The sequence below is a fragment of the Cajanus cajan genome, chromosome 9 (genome assembly GCF_000230855.2).
Source record: "Cajanus cajan strain Asha chromosome 9, NIPB_CcT2T_4, whole genome shotgun sequence".
NCBI lineage: Eukaryota > Viridiplantae > Streptophyta > Magnoliopsida > Fabales > Fabaceae > Cajanus > Cajanus cajan.
In genome coordinates, this window is record NC_138525.1 from 52,237,289 (window position 1) to 52,255,554 (window position 18,266).

The 18,266-nt window shown below is 27.2% G+C and overlaps 1 protein-coding gene across 2 annotated transcripts; it reads right to left on the reverse strand.

The window, feature by feature from the left end:
* Positions 1 to 954: 954 nt before the first annotated feature.
* On the reverse strand, positions 955 to 10,984 carry LOC109817945 (putative LRR receptor-like serine/threonine-protein kinase At1g05700). 2 transcript variants are annotated; one of them, XM_020383299.3, is made up of 13 exons: positions 10,708 to 10,984; positions 8,892 to 9,447; positions 8,308 to 8,792; positions 7,865 to 8,000; positions 7,599 to 7,670; positions 7,389 to 7,460; positions 7,219 to 7,299; positions 6,880 to 7,034; positions 6,511 to 6,728; positions 6,291 to 6,417; positions 5,689 to 5,751; positions 5,385 to 5,574; positions 955 to 1,481 (listed from the first exon to the last, which is right to left on the reverse strand). In XM_020383299.3, the coding sequence occupies exons 1-13, from the start codon at positions 10,823 to 10,825 to the stop codon at positions 1,088 to 1,090; spliced, it is 2,667 nt and encodes an 888-aa protein (XP_020238888.2). In that variant the 5' UTR covers positions 10,826 to 10,984; the 3' UTR covers positions 955 to 1,087. The 2 variants fall into 2 exon arrangements, with proteins under 2 accessions (XP_020238888.2, XP_020238887.2); XM_020383298.3 differs by having other exon boundaries at positions 6,874 to 7,034; positions 10,708 to 10,982.
* Between the last annotated feature and the right edge of the window lie 7,282 nt (positions 10,985 to 18,266).

Here is an 18,266-nt window from a genome sequence, read left to right on the forward strand (position 1 = left end):
TGAAGAGATAAGAGATAAGATAAAATATATAAGTGAAGTAAGAAGATAAAAGTATGAGGAATTTCAAATTCTTACTCTTTTGGGAGAATTTGAAATTCTACTATTTCAAGGAATTTCACAAATGCTTGAATTTCAAATTCCTTATAAATTCCTCATCCAAACAAGGTATTTTACCTCAAAGAAATTGAAATTCTTCAAATAAATGAATTACTCCATGTAAATTCTCCATCCAAACACACTATTTAAGCTTTTTATTGAGTCAATTAAATTTCTTAAGTTTAAAATTTTAGAAAATTTGCTCTCTCGTTTCCTACATAAAATTAACTATTTTTCATTATTTACAACAAAATATTTATAAATTTACCAAAACATCAAAATTCATCCCCCCCCCCCCAAGATAAAAGAAATCTTATTCTCTTTTCAAACCCTAGCTAGTTAACGTTTCGTTCAAATTTTATGAAGTTTTTTAAACTTTAAAAATTATATCATCTCCAGCCCAAATATTGGAGAGTAGAAAAATAATAATGTGGAAATTTAAAATAAAAGAGAAAATTGATGAAAAAATAAAATTTTTAATTTAAAAAATAGATAATTTTAATTGCCTCAAACAAAATTTGAGCTCTCAGCACATAATTCCTAAAAGTTTGCATCATTGTATGGAAATTAAAGTGGTTTATTTCATCAATATAATATAGTGGTATGGCATATTATAAAAAGAAAAAGTGCATAAAACAAAATATTTCAACATGGGTTCACCTTTATTTGACCGTTGAACATCCTTAGCTTAAACAAGGTCCAATTATTACTATAAAGCAAACACACATACAATTTTTTAGAATCAAATCAACCTTGAATTTGGACCCACCAAAGAGTAACTAATGGATAAAACTTTATATGCCTATTATAAGTGCGATTAACTTTATATATAAGTTCAGAGAAAGTTTCAAAATTAGGTTTTACGATGATAATATACATAATAAATTTTTTATTAAATATTAATGTGTACTATTAAAATAAAACATCAATTCTGCTCAGAATAATATCACCAGTAGCATGATATTGTATCTAAGTTTTACACTTTTAATCCTTAATTAAGGAATTCAATCTGTCTAGAATTCATGACCAATGAATCCCTCACATTGCTCACAGTCCTTTCTAGTGACAATTCGAGAGACAAACACTCCTTTAACTCTGAGGCTACATGGCCAATGTCAGGCCTGTGAATTGGAACTTGGGGAAGACAAGACATGGCTATCCCTATAAACTTCCATGCTGATGCAGCATTGTAGTTCCCTTTCAACCTTGGGTCAACTATTTCTTGGATATTTCCTGTTCTGAGTTTATTGTTAACCCAAGGAAGTATGTAACTGAGATTGTCTGGAGTTCCTCTTAGAGCTGGTTGACCAGTAATTAGCTCAAGTAGAATTATACCAAAACTATAAACATCACTCTTTCTATTCAGGGTTCCAGAGCAATAAAATCTGTAGAGGGATCAAGAGATTAGTCACAATAGTAAAATAAACATTAAATATAATCACATATAAAAAATATTATTATAAGTATAATATATAGATATATATTAATTTGACATATAATTATACATAATTTTAACATGAATTTTAAATGTAATTTAACAATATATTTTGTATGTCACTATAATTTATATTTACACTTTTTAACAATATACCAATATATATTATATTTATTGTGTGAGTAAAAATAATTTTTAATAATATGTATTATCTCACTATAGAATGATTGTTACATTAATATGATAATTTTATTATAATAAATATGATTATTAATATAAATTTTTATATAGATTAAAATTTTAAAATTAACATAAGTTAATCGATAAAAGTTCTCACATATTAGTTTATACAAAAACACTCAATTTTATGTTATGCATAAACTAGTTCTATAAAATAAAAAAAAAAAAAAACTTTTTTTATTTGTTTTTATTTTTTCTCTCTTATAAGTATTTATGATGAATTTTATCTAAACAAATTTTTAGTTTTATCCAACTTAATAATAATTTTCTTCGTTAATTTCTTTTTTTTAAAGTATTATACTTTTTTTTTTCTAAGTAGTCCTTAAAGTAAAACAAATTATTTAAGTGATTTGTCAATATTAAAAATCATGCAAAATAGATTGAGAACTCGAAACCTCTTCAAGTTGAACTTTAAACTTTACTAGAATACGTCGAGTGAAGTGTAAATCGATATATATTCAATACTTTTAAAGGTTATTTAAATAATTTTACTATTTTAGGTTCAAGACAAAATTAATGGTATATTGTTCATTCTAGCAAAAAGCACGACCACCATATAATGAATTAGTTATTCTTAAAAAGTGATTGTTGATAACTAACATCAACACTTACCGGTATCAATGTGTCACATCTCTAAAAAATTTATAAATTTTTAAAATATATGAACAAAAAATAATGTTTACTTAGAATGATAAGAAAAAAAAATTAAAATTAAAATTAAAATATATTCATTTTATAAATATTAAAAACATATTTAAGTATAATTTTATTTTTAAAGATAATATAAAAATTATCTCATAATTATTTATATATATATATATATATAAAATAAATAAATTTAAAAAAAATGGATCTTTTAGTCATGGGCCTGGGCGGTAGCACTGACCCTGACCGGTATGATATTTGATATTGAAGATTCGATCCAGAATAAGGGCAAACAATAAAGCATATGGCTCCAATATTTGGTTGCCATGCAGTAATATTATTATACAGCACAATCAAACTCTTTCCCTTATTATTATAAATCATGCGTATAAATATTAAATAAATTATTCACATAGAAATCTTCCTTAATCATTTTACTTGTAGTTTTTCTCAATCTTCCTCTGCCTCATTTGATAGGCTACTTTCTATTTGCATACGTCGTCTCTATCCAAACCCAAATCACTTACAGTAAGATTCTACCATTTCTTTTTATAATAGATATTATCTCAACTTTATTTAATACATTCATTTTAAGTACTATCTTATCTAATATGTATACTTATCCAAATCAATTCTCATCTATGTTATGTTTATCCTCTATACAACATTTGTAAAATCTTTTAGTTGTGCGGTAAAATATTCCTTAATGCATGCCCTTCTGTATTCCATTCACCTTGAAATAATCCTAAGATTTAGGACACTATATTACATATATAGAGTGACATCATATTACTATAGTTATCAAAAGCATATATGATTGTAACTACTTTAATGTCGTTATTAGACCTGTTAAAGATTAAGTTGAGAGTTTTAGTAGATTTTTCCATTGATTGCTACTTACTACCACTCTGATATATAGTGTATAATAGACCCTTTTAACCACTTCACAAAATTTAAAGAATTTAGTTAATCGTATTAAAATGTGTCAACAATTTATGTGATATTTTTCTAAAATTATCCTTGAAACTAAAGAGATTCCATCTTCACTGAAAAAAAATATTTTTTTATTTAGAAAAAAAAAAAAACAACTAGTACTAGACAACTTGCTAACTAGTATTTAGTTTTCATGATTTTGGTTGGATAGTAAAAATAGGCATACTCACTTAATGGATATTCACACAGATATAAAAATAGGTACGAGACAAATATTTATTTGACAGAATAGGCAGCGAGAAACTATTACCCGTATTTGTCTCATCTCGTCTCGCCTATTGACATCCCTAATCAAAATATGTCATATCTGACTAGCCCAACAAATAGATTAAGTTGGTCCATGAAAATTTAGATTTGGGATAATTTCATGATTTTTTAAATTTATCTCCATTAATTAATAATACACCACATTTTATCAATTTTTCATTATTTATTTCTTAAACACCTTTCTTTTTCAACCAAGCATCTTAACCCTATGGTTTTAAGGCTTGTCTTGGAATGTGGGAGGTCCACCTAGTACTTCCAAATTTGATTCTTGTCTGAGTTAAAATAATGTTTGTCCAATAAAAATCATGTCCCACAAGCACAAATTAGTCCTTGATTATTAACTTTGAGACATTATATGGATCATGTCCATTGACTAAAAAAATACCTTTTTTGAATTTTGAAAGAAAAAAAAATGCTTTTAAAAAGTATTTTTGATAGTATTTTTTAAACTTCAGGAAGTACTCTCTAAAAGTCTTTTTTTTTTTTTGTTTCTAAAAACATTTTCCTGAAGTATATTTAAGCAATCCGGAAGAGTGAAAATATATTTTCGAAAAACACTTTCTAGAAGAGGAAAAAAGTACTTTCTAAAAGAACTTTTCAGGAGAGAAATATTTTGTTATTCTTCCAAAAAATATTTTTTGAAAGTATATTTGAAAAATCGAGAGGCATAATTTCAAAATAGTAATAATAAAAATATATTATTTTTAATCAATAATTTATCATAAAATCAACGAGTCATATCTAATATATGTAATATTAAAGATAGAGTAAAAAATAAGATTTATAAAATAATAAAGATGAGTATTTGAGTGTCTTGATTGTTGAAGGAAAAAGATTAAAAAAGAAAATAAATTAAAGAAGAAGATGAGAGATGTATGAATCATATGGTTAGAGTTAAAGATGGATGAAGTAACAAAAGAAAAGGAGTGAAGGAAGAGGGATGAATGAAAAAGATAATTTTTAAAAATAAATTTTGTTTTAGAAAAATAAATTAAAACTATATTTAAGAAAATAATTATAAAAAAAATAAAAGTTGAGAAGGATGACGTGTTTATTAGAAAAGATATATGTATATAATATTTACCTAATTTTTACTTAGCCTACCTTAATTTTCACTAGCATGTCAGCCAAGTTTATTTATTTATTTATTATTATTATTATTATTTTCATCTGGTCCCCTATTTTAAGGTTAATATTTTATACATATATTATTTTATATGTATACCATTCTATTATTATATACTCCATTTTAATATTTTATAGTATAATTAACGATCTATATTTTTTTTATTTTAGTTTATAGTGATTATAAAAACATTTTATTAATATACTATAAAAAAATTAACTTTCTTATACTTTTAATTTTTGTATTTTAAAAATATATAGTTGGCCCATAGACCGACCCGATTAGTTCACCACAACCCGCTAAGGATTTTAGTTTAAGGTTTATGATTTTAATCGGATGTCAAATTAGCGCCAACCTTACCCGACCCAAAAATGTGTTTGTCCATTATGTGCCAATTTGAATAGATGGACTAGTCTAATGAGGTAAACTTTCTAAAAATATCTTATAAACAAATATCATAGATAGTATTTTTAATTTCAAATTCTACACTAACCATTTTCAATTTCATCATAATTAGACCTTCGATTCCACTAAATCATCATACTCTAGAACTTAAGAAGCAAAATTTTGAATATTACTTACTCAGGATCAACGTAACCCGGTGTGCCTGCTGGGTAAGTTGTGACATAAGTGTCAGTGTCGTTTGCAAAAGTTTTAGACACTCCAAAGTCTGATATCTTGGCATGCATATTTTCGTCTAGTAAGATGTTGGATGTTTTTAAGTCTCTGTGAATTACAGGTGGCTGACATCCATTATGTAAATAGTCCAATCCTGTATTTCCAATGATCAGTCACAAATTTGTATACTACAATAGCTATTGTAATTGGTAATAAGATAACACAATAAATATAGAACATCCATGAAATTAGTATGTTATTCGTGTACCATTTGCTGCATCCATAGCAATTTTAAGTCTTTGGATCCATTCCAAAAAGTTTGGATTTTTATCTGCAAAAGAAATTAATATATTCAAAAGGGTCTTATAAGAAAGATCATATAGTATTGTGCAAGAAAATTAGCATGCATTGAGCGTATTATCATTGTATTCAATATAAGCATGTGTATGGTGGAAAATGATATGGTTTTCTATTCTCTAAAATGAAGGGGTTTGTTTATGATCTTGGTCACACAACACATTCACTACTCTAAAAAATACAATTATAATTTAGCAGGTGGAGATGCAACAAAAGGTTCTATTAGTTTTCTTTGATATTCACTTTAGCTGAAATTTTAAAATGCCTTTCTTATCAGGAAACATAGTTTTTTGCTTTCAAATGTGAGCACAATGAAAAAACTAGGAATCATGCAGTAGATATAAAAGAAACATAATAAGATGTATTAATTGTCTTTGTTATTTTGTCATCATGAGGAAAGTGAAAGGAACTAATGAGTACTGAGTAGTGATCATTCTGAAGTTGATTTTCATCTATTTTGAATACACTTGCCATCAGCGAGTGAAGTGGAAAACTTTGGAACAAAGCAGAAACCTGATAATTTTTGCTGGAGATTCCCTTCTGATAGATATTCATAAACAAGTGCTTTAGTTTCACCTTCATCACAATATCCAACAAGAGAAACCACGTTTCTATGATGAACATGCATTAACAATTTTGCCTGCTTTAGGAAAAACTATGTTTAGTATATAGACATTTTTATGTGCTATATAACATAAAAGAGATAATTAATGTGATTGTTACATTTAATTACCTCTGATTGAAACTCCTTATACCCTTGTGTTGATGGCAAAGAAAGTGTCTTCACGGCAACAATTTTGCCACACTCTAATGTACCTAGGTAAACCTTACCAAATCCACCTTTTCCAATCATTGTTGTGAAATTATTAGTGATTCTAAGGATCTCCGAGTAAGAAAATACTTGGTTTGTCGATTTCAGTGACTCATCTTTCACAGAAATTGAAGAAATCACTGGACCAATAATGTAAATAACAACAATCACATTCCACGCTTTAGTTCCAAAAGACTCAAAAGGAAGGACAATAATATTTGAGTATGTAAATTAATAATACTTGTAAGCTAGACATGTAACATAAAAAAAAATTCTATGGATTACCTTTACCATTTTTTCTAAGTCTCCGGATCACCACAACTATGATAGCTATTATGATGACCACTGCAACAAATGTTGTTATAGATGCAACCAATGGGATAATAAACTTATGTTTGTTGCTCTTGCACGACCCTGCCTGATAGGAACAAAGATTTCCATCCAAACTGTAATTCACGCAAGTGTCAATTATCATAAGATAGTTTATAATTGAAGAATTCTGAAATGGGGGTGAGGAGTACTATAGTACAACAAAGGAGTTAACAAAGTCTTATTCAGTTATTTGTATCTTTGAGACTTTTTTAATATTATTGCAACAAATTTATGTGTAGCTATAGCCTAGAAGCAAACCTCAATTGCAAAGATTTGTTTGATGACTTTGCCTTTAGACTCTCAGGAATGGAACCTGTGAGCATATTCCTTGACAAATTACTGCAAAGATGGTGTGATGTGTTAAATATATTAGGAGAGTGCGTGACATTGAAAGTTTCTTGTGGCAATGTTCAATTGTCACAACTTACAGGATCTTTAATTGTGGCAGTTTTGCAAAAAGTTCTGGCACCTCCCCTGTCAATTCATTGTTTGACAAATCCCTACAACATAATAGTTATTGTTTTGGTTTTGATATTGACAACTTAAGTTCTTCACAATATATGTAATGTCAAGACTATAGTGCTTTAGTATTGATATTGAAATACAAATTTCTATAAAAATTAACAGAAAAAACTTACAAAGTCTCCAAATATGTGAGGTTGGAGAATGAGACATCTATTCCACCTAACAACTTGCTTGAGCTCAAGTTTCTGCTTGAATTTGATGAAAAATGGAAATTTTCCCATTAAAAATAAAAGATAAAGATGGATGATATGAACAATGTTACATTCATTAAAATTATTTCATTTTGCCATTAAATTCTTTGGAATGACGTCTATATTCAATTATTAGCAACCAATGCAGTACAAATAATCATGGATATTAGGAGAATATCAATACTTACAATGAAATGATTCTTGGAGTGTCCCCATTGCTGCAAATTACACCTTCCCATGTAAAACTATTTGGTTCACAGGGATCTCCTTGCCAATTCATTTTAGAGATCTTATAAAAATCTTTTATGTGCCAGATAGCATCAACTGTTGTTAATATTCAGTAGCAACCATAATATCAGAAAAGGATTCAGATTACGAATTTTGGAAATAAAAAAATTTCCAGGTGAGCACATGATTTATGAGAATGCATTATTAAAAAAAAAAAAAGGAGGAGAATAAAGGAATACATGAGAAAAATAGAACAAGGATTTCACATTTTTATAAATAAAAATAAAGATGTGATACTTCATTATTAAGTACTCTAAATATTTAAAGGCTATTATGTACTCAATTAATTAACCATAGTGATTCTTTAACAACTCAAGAAAGAAATTAAACTAAAGAAACCTACCATCCTCTTGTTGAGTGGCAGAATCAGACTGAGGTATTACTCTGTATATCTCAAGAGCATTAAGCATGGCAGGTAAGTCAGAATCAGAGGTGGCTTCAATCAATATCTTAAAAATGCCTTTCCCTTGTTTTATAGGTAGAATTATGCTCTTGGGTTTCCAGTATGGAAGTGTAAGGGATTGTGTGACACTAACAGCATCATCAAAACCATTAATAATGATATTCAATATCCGTTTTTGTTTACTTGCCCTATCCTCAAAGTCAAAAAAATGAAGATACACATAATACTCAGAATTTGTGCCATAGTTTAGTGTGAATTCCAATGAACCGGACTTTAACATCTCCACTCCAGTGCTCAAAACTTCTGTAGGTAGTTTGTATGGATCGATGAGTTTATCCACATCAATAGCTGATGATGTATTAATTGAAACGTTATAGTAATTATTTTGTACTTCCCAAGACCTTCCATATATGTCATCCGTGTACCTAACTTACACAAATTGTTCCAACCAATAATGTTTATGTTAAAATAAAAGTATATTGCTATTGGAAATAAAATTTGTTACATAATTTAAGCCAAGTCACCTGATGAAGGAATTGTTATCTTCAGACGCACCAAGGTTAATTCGTGTGAGGAGATCCAATGTTAATAAAGTGGACGAAGTTTGATAAATAGAATTGTCTAAAGGCCACAGTTCCAATAATGAAATGAAAGGTACCCCTTGGTCGATGTTTACAAGACAGAAATCTATTGTGTCTATTGAGGCAAAATGAATAGCTTCGATTCGGATAACCTTATCAACCTCAGTGAAGTTTATTGTCTTGAAGATATTGACACCAATATATAAATCGAAAATTGGTGGTTTATTTTTGTTGTCATAGTTTCCATATGCAAAGTAAGCCCTGATAATATACTTCTTGTTCTTTCCCTGTTTTGGAGTCATAGTATAGCAGTTCCTTTTTCCATTAGGAAAACTTCTCAATGTGTTGAGCTGCTTTTGAATCTGAGTTACATAGTTAAAATTGTAAATGGAGGATATGTTATAAATTTCACCAAATTGGATATCATCTGCTTCATATTGTAAGTTGGTCGTCTTGTCAGTGTAGCCCTCGTTTACCCCACAATCAATGCTTATAACACCTACAAATTACGATAATTCAAGAAAATAATTAGAGTATATACACCTACGTTTACACATGACTTGATTGTATTAAGTTTATAAGGCTCACTTTTATGATATACTTAGTATTAATAAATGATAGGAAAATGTTATTTGGACTGCATAATTTCCTTTAGTAATTAGAGATACATTTTTTTTTTTTGAGATTTGACTTGATGAAGTTTGATAAATTAATTTTTGTTTTATTAAGAGCAATATAACTATGTTAAATGGGTCAATCATCAATGTAACTTAGTTCATCAAGTCAAATATGAAAAATAGACTCAACTTAATTTTTACATGTTTTTTTCTTCTTCAACATAGTACATTGGATCAAGTCAAATTATGTCATTTTATTTATTTTAATGATATTTATATATAATTTAAAAGAAAAGAAAAAAAAATGTCAAGATCAAATAAGTCTAATTTTTACTAGTTCGAGTCAACTATGCTAGGTCAAATTAATTCATTTTTTTTTCAAACCTAAAAATAAAGTGTCTAACTCCATGGGACAAGTCTGTCATGGGACAAATTGAACTAATTTTGACACTTCTAGATAATAACATAACATGAGTTAAACTAAATTAATTGCATTAAATAAATTTTTTTATTAGTAAAAATTATAATAATTTCAACATAATTTAAGCATAGAACTTTATGCATATTATCCTAACTTCTTTCCACTACTATAGTCACCTTAATGGTTTGGCTTGCATTAAATAATCTAACCATATTGAATAGTTTAATAAAATTTGAGTACAAATATAAATTTTGGCTTCATTTGAATATTCTCCATTTAACCTAAAACATTTAAAAATGTAAAAAAAAAATCCTCTATCGGAGCCATTACTTCTGGTTTTTTTTTTTTTTACCTTTTCAAAATTAATAATTATACATGGATTCCATTTTAAATACTTCGTATTAATATTTTGTACATAACAAACCTCGTCTTAATCAAAATCAACAAAACATTTAAGCATCACCCTTAATAGAAAAAGTGCGTGTTAACAAGAATTGAAATTGTACAAACTGATCATGTTATTTTGTTTTAATATTACATAATCATAGCAATTCAAGGAGTTAAATTGTTAGAGAGAGAAAGAAACAATATTTTTATTTTTTTTTGCTATAGTGACAAAAACAGTACTTTTATATAGTTATGTGTTTCGATGAAAAATATTTGGTCAAAAATTTTTTGAATTACAAAATTAAAAAAACAAAAAATGGGATTGAATCCATACCTGAATAATCAATATTAGCAAGGTTCCTGTGAGCCCCTTCATTGTTCTCTGCAACAATATGAATGAGTGATGAAGCACAAACTGCTAAAACCAGAATCCATTGCAATTTTCTCTCCATTATGGTATTAACTTTGCACTTTAGAAAGAGAAAAAGGAAGGAAGAATAGTTTATATATATTTATATATATATATATATATATATATATCAAACCCGTTTGTGTAGAAAGAAACCAAAGTACTCTTTGGAGGAAGAGTAGTTCTTATTATCTCGAAAGCAAGAATGCATGTTTGCGTATAAATTCTAAACAATTGCTAATTAAAGAGAGAGCTACCCCAACTAAAATACATCCACGAAAGAGATGGTAGGCCATATTATATTTATTACGATATTAAATTATGGATTACACTCATTTTCTTCTGTGTTGTATTATTTTTAATGTTTTTTTAACATTTTTTCTATGATTATAAAGTCTTTCATTCTCTTTATACATATATATATAATTATTAAAAAAATTATCATATAATGATACATAATAAATATAATATATATTACTATATTATTAAAAAATTGTAGATATAAATTATAATAACACACAATATATATTGAATTTTATTCAAAAATCAACATTAAAATTATATATAATTATATGTTAAATAGACTTATATCTACATATATAATATTTTCAATAACACTTTTTTATATATTTATTTTAATTATATATATATGAACAGTCCCATTGATATCAAATATCAAAACTAGTTAAATTACACATTTAATAACATTTTATAGAATATAAATTTAACCGATTAAATGGTTATGTTTTAAGTTTTTATTAATTAGATTAAATATACAAAATTTTATACAATTAAAAAACTAGTAATTCATTACATTACTTTATTTTAATGATTAATATGAACTAAAATATATATATAAATATCAAGTGTTATATAAGATTTAAAAATATTATTTCGTTTTTCAAGATATTCTGGATAACTATTTTTTGGTTCGAATTATGAGTGCAAGTTTGAAAATAATTTAATTCTAAATGCTGATATTGTTATATAAAATAAATGCAAAAATAATTACTTTGATAAAAATAGGTTAATTTTGGAGAATAATAATACACTATTTAACTATATTCTTATTATTAAATAAATTTATTAAAATTTTGAAATGATGTTCATCTGACTTTTATTTAATAAATTATACTTATAATTATGACAAAAAAAATTACGATGTAATTTTATGATTCACAATACATTTTAACTAATAATGGAAATTGTGTTAAAGTATCTATGTCAATAATTTCCCTCAATTTAAATAAATTGCTAGTTTCATAATATGTTTGAGTTTAATAGACATATGATTAATATAAAAATTTTAAAAAGTTAACCAATTGAAATAAGAAAATATTTTTTATACAAATTTAAAATAATTTTTAAAAATTAATAAAGTTACGATACACAGTAATTGTTTCATGACAATATAAAATCAATTTCTCTCAACTCCTATATATTAAATAAAAACTTCTATTGTGTGTAAAAAAGTTTTTAAAGACTTTTCTTTGATAAGAGGATTTGTAAGAATTTTTTTAACTTCTTATATAATTCAACTTTTATTTATTATAATTATTTATTAATTAAATATTAATATTTTGTATTAAATTATCGATCAATAAAAATAATTTTTTTGTTAAATAAAAATTATTTATTATAAATCTAAAATATAATTTATACGTTTAAAAATATTTATATATACTAATTTTAAATATAGTTTATATATTTAAATATAATATTTATTTACATATATAAAGTATTTATTACACAAACTAAAATACTAATTTTCATATTATTTAATTAAATAAACTACTACAAGATATTATAAGGAGATTTCTAATTAACAAACCAGTGTCTTATTAATTAAGACGAAAAACGAATAACATTAATTAAGAAATTAATGTATGAGTGTGATCATGGCATGATTCTAATAAATAAATAAATAAATACGGATTAAAGTATTTGTTATATAGCAAAATAATAATAATAGGAAAAAAAAAACAATGGAGAAATATAAAATATTCCCATGATGAGAAATGAAATCAGGTAGCTAGTCTCATGACTATGAACGTTGAGTGAGTCTCCGTAAATTGACTAGTATCTACAATTGGACCCCAAATCTTAGTTTTGTGGTTCTCCCTTCTTCATCAAATCTTGACTCACTCTTAGGTCCCAAACTTTCATTATCCATAATTGTGTGCTCTTGAAATTTTCAATGTCGATTCTAACGTATATGGGGGGTTTTATCCTTTATCTTCTTTTTTTCTTTTTTTGTGAAGTAAATAATAACGTACTCATTCCTTCTAATTATAAATATAAGTTAAAAAAATTCAAAAAAAAATGAATTAATATCATTTAATTGTATTATTTTTATTTTAAAAAATAACTTAATAGTCTTAATTTTATTCTTTCTTGAAACTTGATATTAAGAATTAAAAAATTATTTATTAGATATATAATTTCAATTGAATAGAGGGGTACTTTAGAAATTTTAATATTATATAGAGTAAATTTTGTTGAGATTTGCTCATGCTTGAAGCTAACAAATATATTTTTTGTTGCTTATAATTACAACTTAAAGTCCTTCAAAAAAAATTATTAGACTAAAGGAGTATATATGAGCACCATTTTGATTTACTTATTTAAACTAAAAAAAATAAATAACCTTTAAAATATTAAATAAAGTTTTTAATTTAACTACTTATTATTGATTGGTCTTTTAAGTATATATCATTATTAATATTATAGTCATATGTTTTGTTTTTGTTTTATTTTATTTTAAAATTGGAGATTTTATTTAAAGATATCGAATTCGTAGTAATCGAACCAACAACTTATTAGTAATGTGTTTGTCTTAATTGTTTTGCTGACTCTAGTAATTGTTTTGCTAATTCATGAATCACATGTCTACTTTATCCAAATCATTTACGAATTAAGCACAATTTTGGAATGTAATAACCAAAATGAATGAAAAATGGTTCAGTCCATTTTTATGGGCCATCTAAGCCCAAACCCAATTACTGTTACATGTGTACTCCTATACGTCTAAGACAACTAAGAGTAGAGACTAGAGAGGAAAGGGATTAGCAAATAAATAGGATGACAATTATTGAAATAGAAAACGATAATAAAAATCACACTCTTTATATAAAGGGAAATTTACATTATCAATAATAAATAATATATTTACTGACGGTATGATTTTTTTATATATTTTAATTCAATTAAAAACCATTATATATATATATATATATTAATAAATTCATTAAATTTATAATAATTATTTTCAAAAATATATCAACTATAATTTTTTTAAAATTTTTATTGGTGTAAAATATTTTGTATCAATAGCAGAAGTGAAGCTTCATAATGACGGGATAAAATCGTGGCTCCCTCGATTTTTTTTAATAAACAAGTATATATTTATTGCAAGTCTTGTAAGTTAAAATAATATTTTGATGGTTATTTTAATTATGAATTGCTTCAAAATAATATAATATTATATATTTTATTTATTCCATAAATTTATTTTAGCTCTCCCAAATCTCGGTTCAAGTTCCCCGAATTATTCTTGAGTAGCCGGCCTATTGGGTTAGATTAGAATAAAATAAATTGAGGGTAAATTATACTTTATTTCTTAGTAGTTTTTTTTCCTCGCTTTAATTATTTCTTTTTTCATTAAATCCCCTTATAATTTACAATAAAGTGAAAGATACGTCAAAAATGATAGTCAAAATTGTGATTAATAAGTCTGAAACTGTAATTAAGTTAAGTAAAAAATAAGGAACAGGGATATTTAGTAATAAAAGGCAAATATATATATATATATATATATATATATATATATATAAAAGATAAGTTGAGAAAGTATGAAATTGAAGTGCACTTTATCCAGTAAACTATCATTTACTTCTACAAAGTTGATGAAGATGTGATATATCTATTCTTACTTTTGGTCCTTTTATAAGAATGTTTTAGAAGTTTGTATTGTTCTTTTTATAAAATCTCTTGCAAATATTTGTCTTTTGCTTTATTTTTATTTCTATATGAAAACATCCTTAAGTGAAAACCACTAATTAATTAGTTGAAACAAGATTATGAGATTAAATTTCAATAATTTTAAAGGTAAATTTTAAAAAAATAAGTAAATTTCATAATTACTATAAATCGATCGAGAGAGTCTATAACTGTTAAATAAAAAGGATTTGCTTGTATTTAGTTTTACATTTTTCTCTTTAATTTGAAAATGTCATACTTCACATTCATCTCCCTTCATTTGTTGACTTGAACCTCTATTTTTTCTCTATAATAATTTGAACACTATTGATTTTGAGGTGTTGATTTAATTATATGATTAATTACATAATTTGTGTTATTTAGTTGTTAGGTGTTATTGAGAATTTTAGTGGTCAAGGAGATCTGGAGAGTTAAGTTGGTCTTTGAGATAATTAAATCAAAATTATTTTAGTTCAGCTTGAAAAATGGCTTAAGATGTTAACCTCATAAATTCAAATATTAAGAAAAATTATAGAGAAGTTAAAGAGACTCTCTAGAAACTGAATCTTCCTTCTCTTCTTTTTCTACTAAATTCCTCCTTTTACACTCTTCCATAGTTGATCTAGAGTGACTAAGTTGAAAATTCAAGGTCATAGCTGAGAATCTTAGCTAGTGAAAGTCATACGACAACCTAGAGCTCTTCTTTTCCTCCTTTTTTCTCTTGTGCTTGGAGTTGAGGTAAGAAAAGCTTTATTGGTTGAATTGTAATGTTGTATAATTGTTGTTTCTACTGCCTAAATTCATTATTGTCTGATTAAAGTGATGAAAATTATGAATTGTAGTTGGAGAAGTGCTCTTGAAGGTGTTCTCGAGTAATTCTGATTTTGGATGTTTGCATGTGTTGTTTTCAATTGATTTGGTGTTGCTTATGGTGCATATATGTTGTATGTTGGTTTGCATGTTATTTTGGTTAGTTGGCTAGATTGCAGGTTTTGAGACATTTGGTGGTTCTGCTATGTGCATAAATGAGCATCACATTGAGCACGCCTTCATTACGTTGGGCATGGCTCAAGTTAGTGGGCTTTCTGCACTGATCACGTCAAAGATGAGATTGGTATTGTCGACGTGGATCAATGAGGAATCCTTTGACTTAGTCACATCAAACGTGGAATAAGTGGCATCAAGTGTGAGAACTTGAAAATTCTCTAACTTAGTGACGTTGAGCCCTAAAGGTGTGGTGCCCAACGTGATCAAGTTAGTGGATCACTACCTAAATGATGTCGTATGCAAATTGAGTGGCGTTAAGCATGAGTTAGGTAAAAACTTTTTGCCTAAGTGAGTCTAGACATGGATTTTTCCATGCCAAGTGTGAGAGACTCAAAGTTTCTCTATCTTATCCACACCGAGCATAGGTGGATTGATGTAAGGCCTAGGAGAGATTAAAAAAACCCCTTGTCTCGATATTGTCGGGTGCATAAAGAGTGGCGTCGAACGTGATATGTTGAAATGAAGCATGATGTTCTAAGTTGTTTGCATGTTGAAGTATGATGAATTGTTTATTTGAATGATGGACATATGATTATGTTTAATGTTGTCTATAATGAGTATTGATGAAACTAATTAAGTTGTAAGATGTTGATGTTTTAACTATATGTTGATAGATGATGATGTTGTCTTGTTATGTGATATTATAGTTGATTGAGTTATTAAGTTATTAGACATGTGGTAAAGATATATGTCTTTGTTAAGATACATAAAAACTAGAGGAGAGTAAAAAATGTTTTAAAAATTAAAACATCCCATTGTATGGATATAAGTTATGATGCTTCGAAAGCCCAATTTAAATCTTTCAGTAAGTAAGTTGGCTTCTGAATGGGTAGTTATTTTTAAATTGTCCCTCTAGGTTTCATGTGATATCTATATATAGGTAAGATTGAGACATAAATGTATAAAATGACCAACCAAGTAAAGTATAAGTTTGGAGACTTAATTCATAACTGAGTATTAGAGAGACATAGTATTTGGAGGGTAGTTAATGGAATAATCTCATATGTGGCTTAATGTTGCAAGGTAATGATGTGGTAGGCTCATACCCAAACTATTCTACCTTGACATAGTACTAAATTTTCTAGTTTAAATGACAAAACCTGAGAAATCAATTTAAGTTTTTAAATAGGTTCTTTAAGAGACCTAAAGTTGTCTATACCTGACATGGTTGCAATAAGTCAAACATTGTGGTTCAATAATGTCTAGCTACTTAAATTACTCACCTCTACAGTAGGAGATCTCCTTAGTTAATATGTGTGACGATACATTAGTTGAATATTGATGTTGATAATTGAGAATGTAATATGTTGAAGTTGCTATATGTTGTAATAAGTTGCAAGTTGTTTGTGTAGTACTTATTGATAATTGGAAATTATATGTTTAGTTGAATGTTGTTGTTTAATTGATTCAAGTTATTACTCAATGTTATTATTATATGTTGATTCTTTTCACAAACTTTCCCTTCTTTTCCTTGTAGTTGGGACTACAATGATCATACTTAGTATGAGAGCATGACAGGATTAGAAGGTTTACTTTGGATGTCTTTGGTGGCAAGTTATGCTAGGGATGACTTTTTTTTTATGTTGTGATGAGTCATTATTTTCCCCTATTTTCTTACCTTTCTGTACTTATTTTAATCTCTGATTTGCGCTTAACTGTTGATTATCTCCACTGTTTTCTATTTGGGCTTTAATTGGACCGGTAATTCATATTTTAACTAATTTGAATTTTCTGAATCTAATTATTCCAAATTTCATTTTCAGGGCAGTTTAATAATTATTTGGGCTTGGAATCAATTTCTGGACTTCAAGTGGAGCTGCCACGTCATCTTCCACATCATCTGCCATGTCACCACTGCACCATTTTTCCACCTCAGCATTTAATTTCAATATGTATTTTATTTTATTGTATTATTGGGTCAGACTTGTATGATGGGGGCCCAATTTCGTTTTAGGTCAACTGCACCTAGGGTAGGGCTGACTGGGCAGCACTAACATGAGAGGCTGATGTGACTACGTGAACAGTAGCCTCCTTCACCATTCCAGACGTTTTTGGCTTCTCTTTGTTCTTCTGTTTCACGTTTTGCTCTCTTGTAGCCCAGTTTCACGTTTTGCTCTATTTAGCTGCCATTTTCATTTTACTTCCTTCTTCTCTTTATATATGCATCTTTGTATCTGAACTGAACCATTTTGCATTGAATAAATACTTTCGTTTCCATTTCCGTTTTCAGTTTCGTTTCCAATTTCTGTTCCATTTTCGTTTCTGTTTGTATTATTTTCGTTTCTGTTCCATCTTAATGGAAGGCTAAAAACCCCTGGGTTGGCTCCTTGAGCAGATTGCAATCTCTGTTTGAGGTTCAGTTATGTGTGTTTATCTCTGTTCTGCTTTGTCTTCTTCATTTAACCTTTGTATGAGTGTCCATGCTTAATGGGTTGTGCTTAATGCCACAGTTGCTTAAT

What these genes read in the sequence shown, in the direction of transcription:
- LOC109817945 (XM_020383298.3), bottom strand. Translation starts at nt 10,825, where the DNA reads ATGGAGAGAAAATTGCAATGGATTCTGGTTTTAGCAGTTTGTGCTTCA. An exon ending in TGCTAATATTGATTATTCAG is followed by an intron (nt 9,448 to 10,707) that starts GTATGGATTCAA and finishes CGTAATTTGTAG; the next exon opens with GTGTTATAAGCATTGATTGT. An exon ending in GATAACAATTCCTTCATCAG is followed by an intron (nt 8,793 to 8,891) that starts GTGACTTGGCTT and finishes TGTGTAAGTTAG; the next exon opens with GTACACGGATGACATATATG.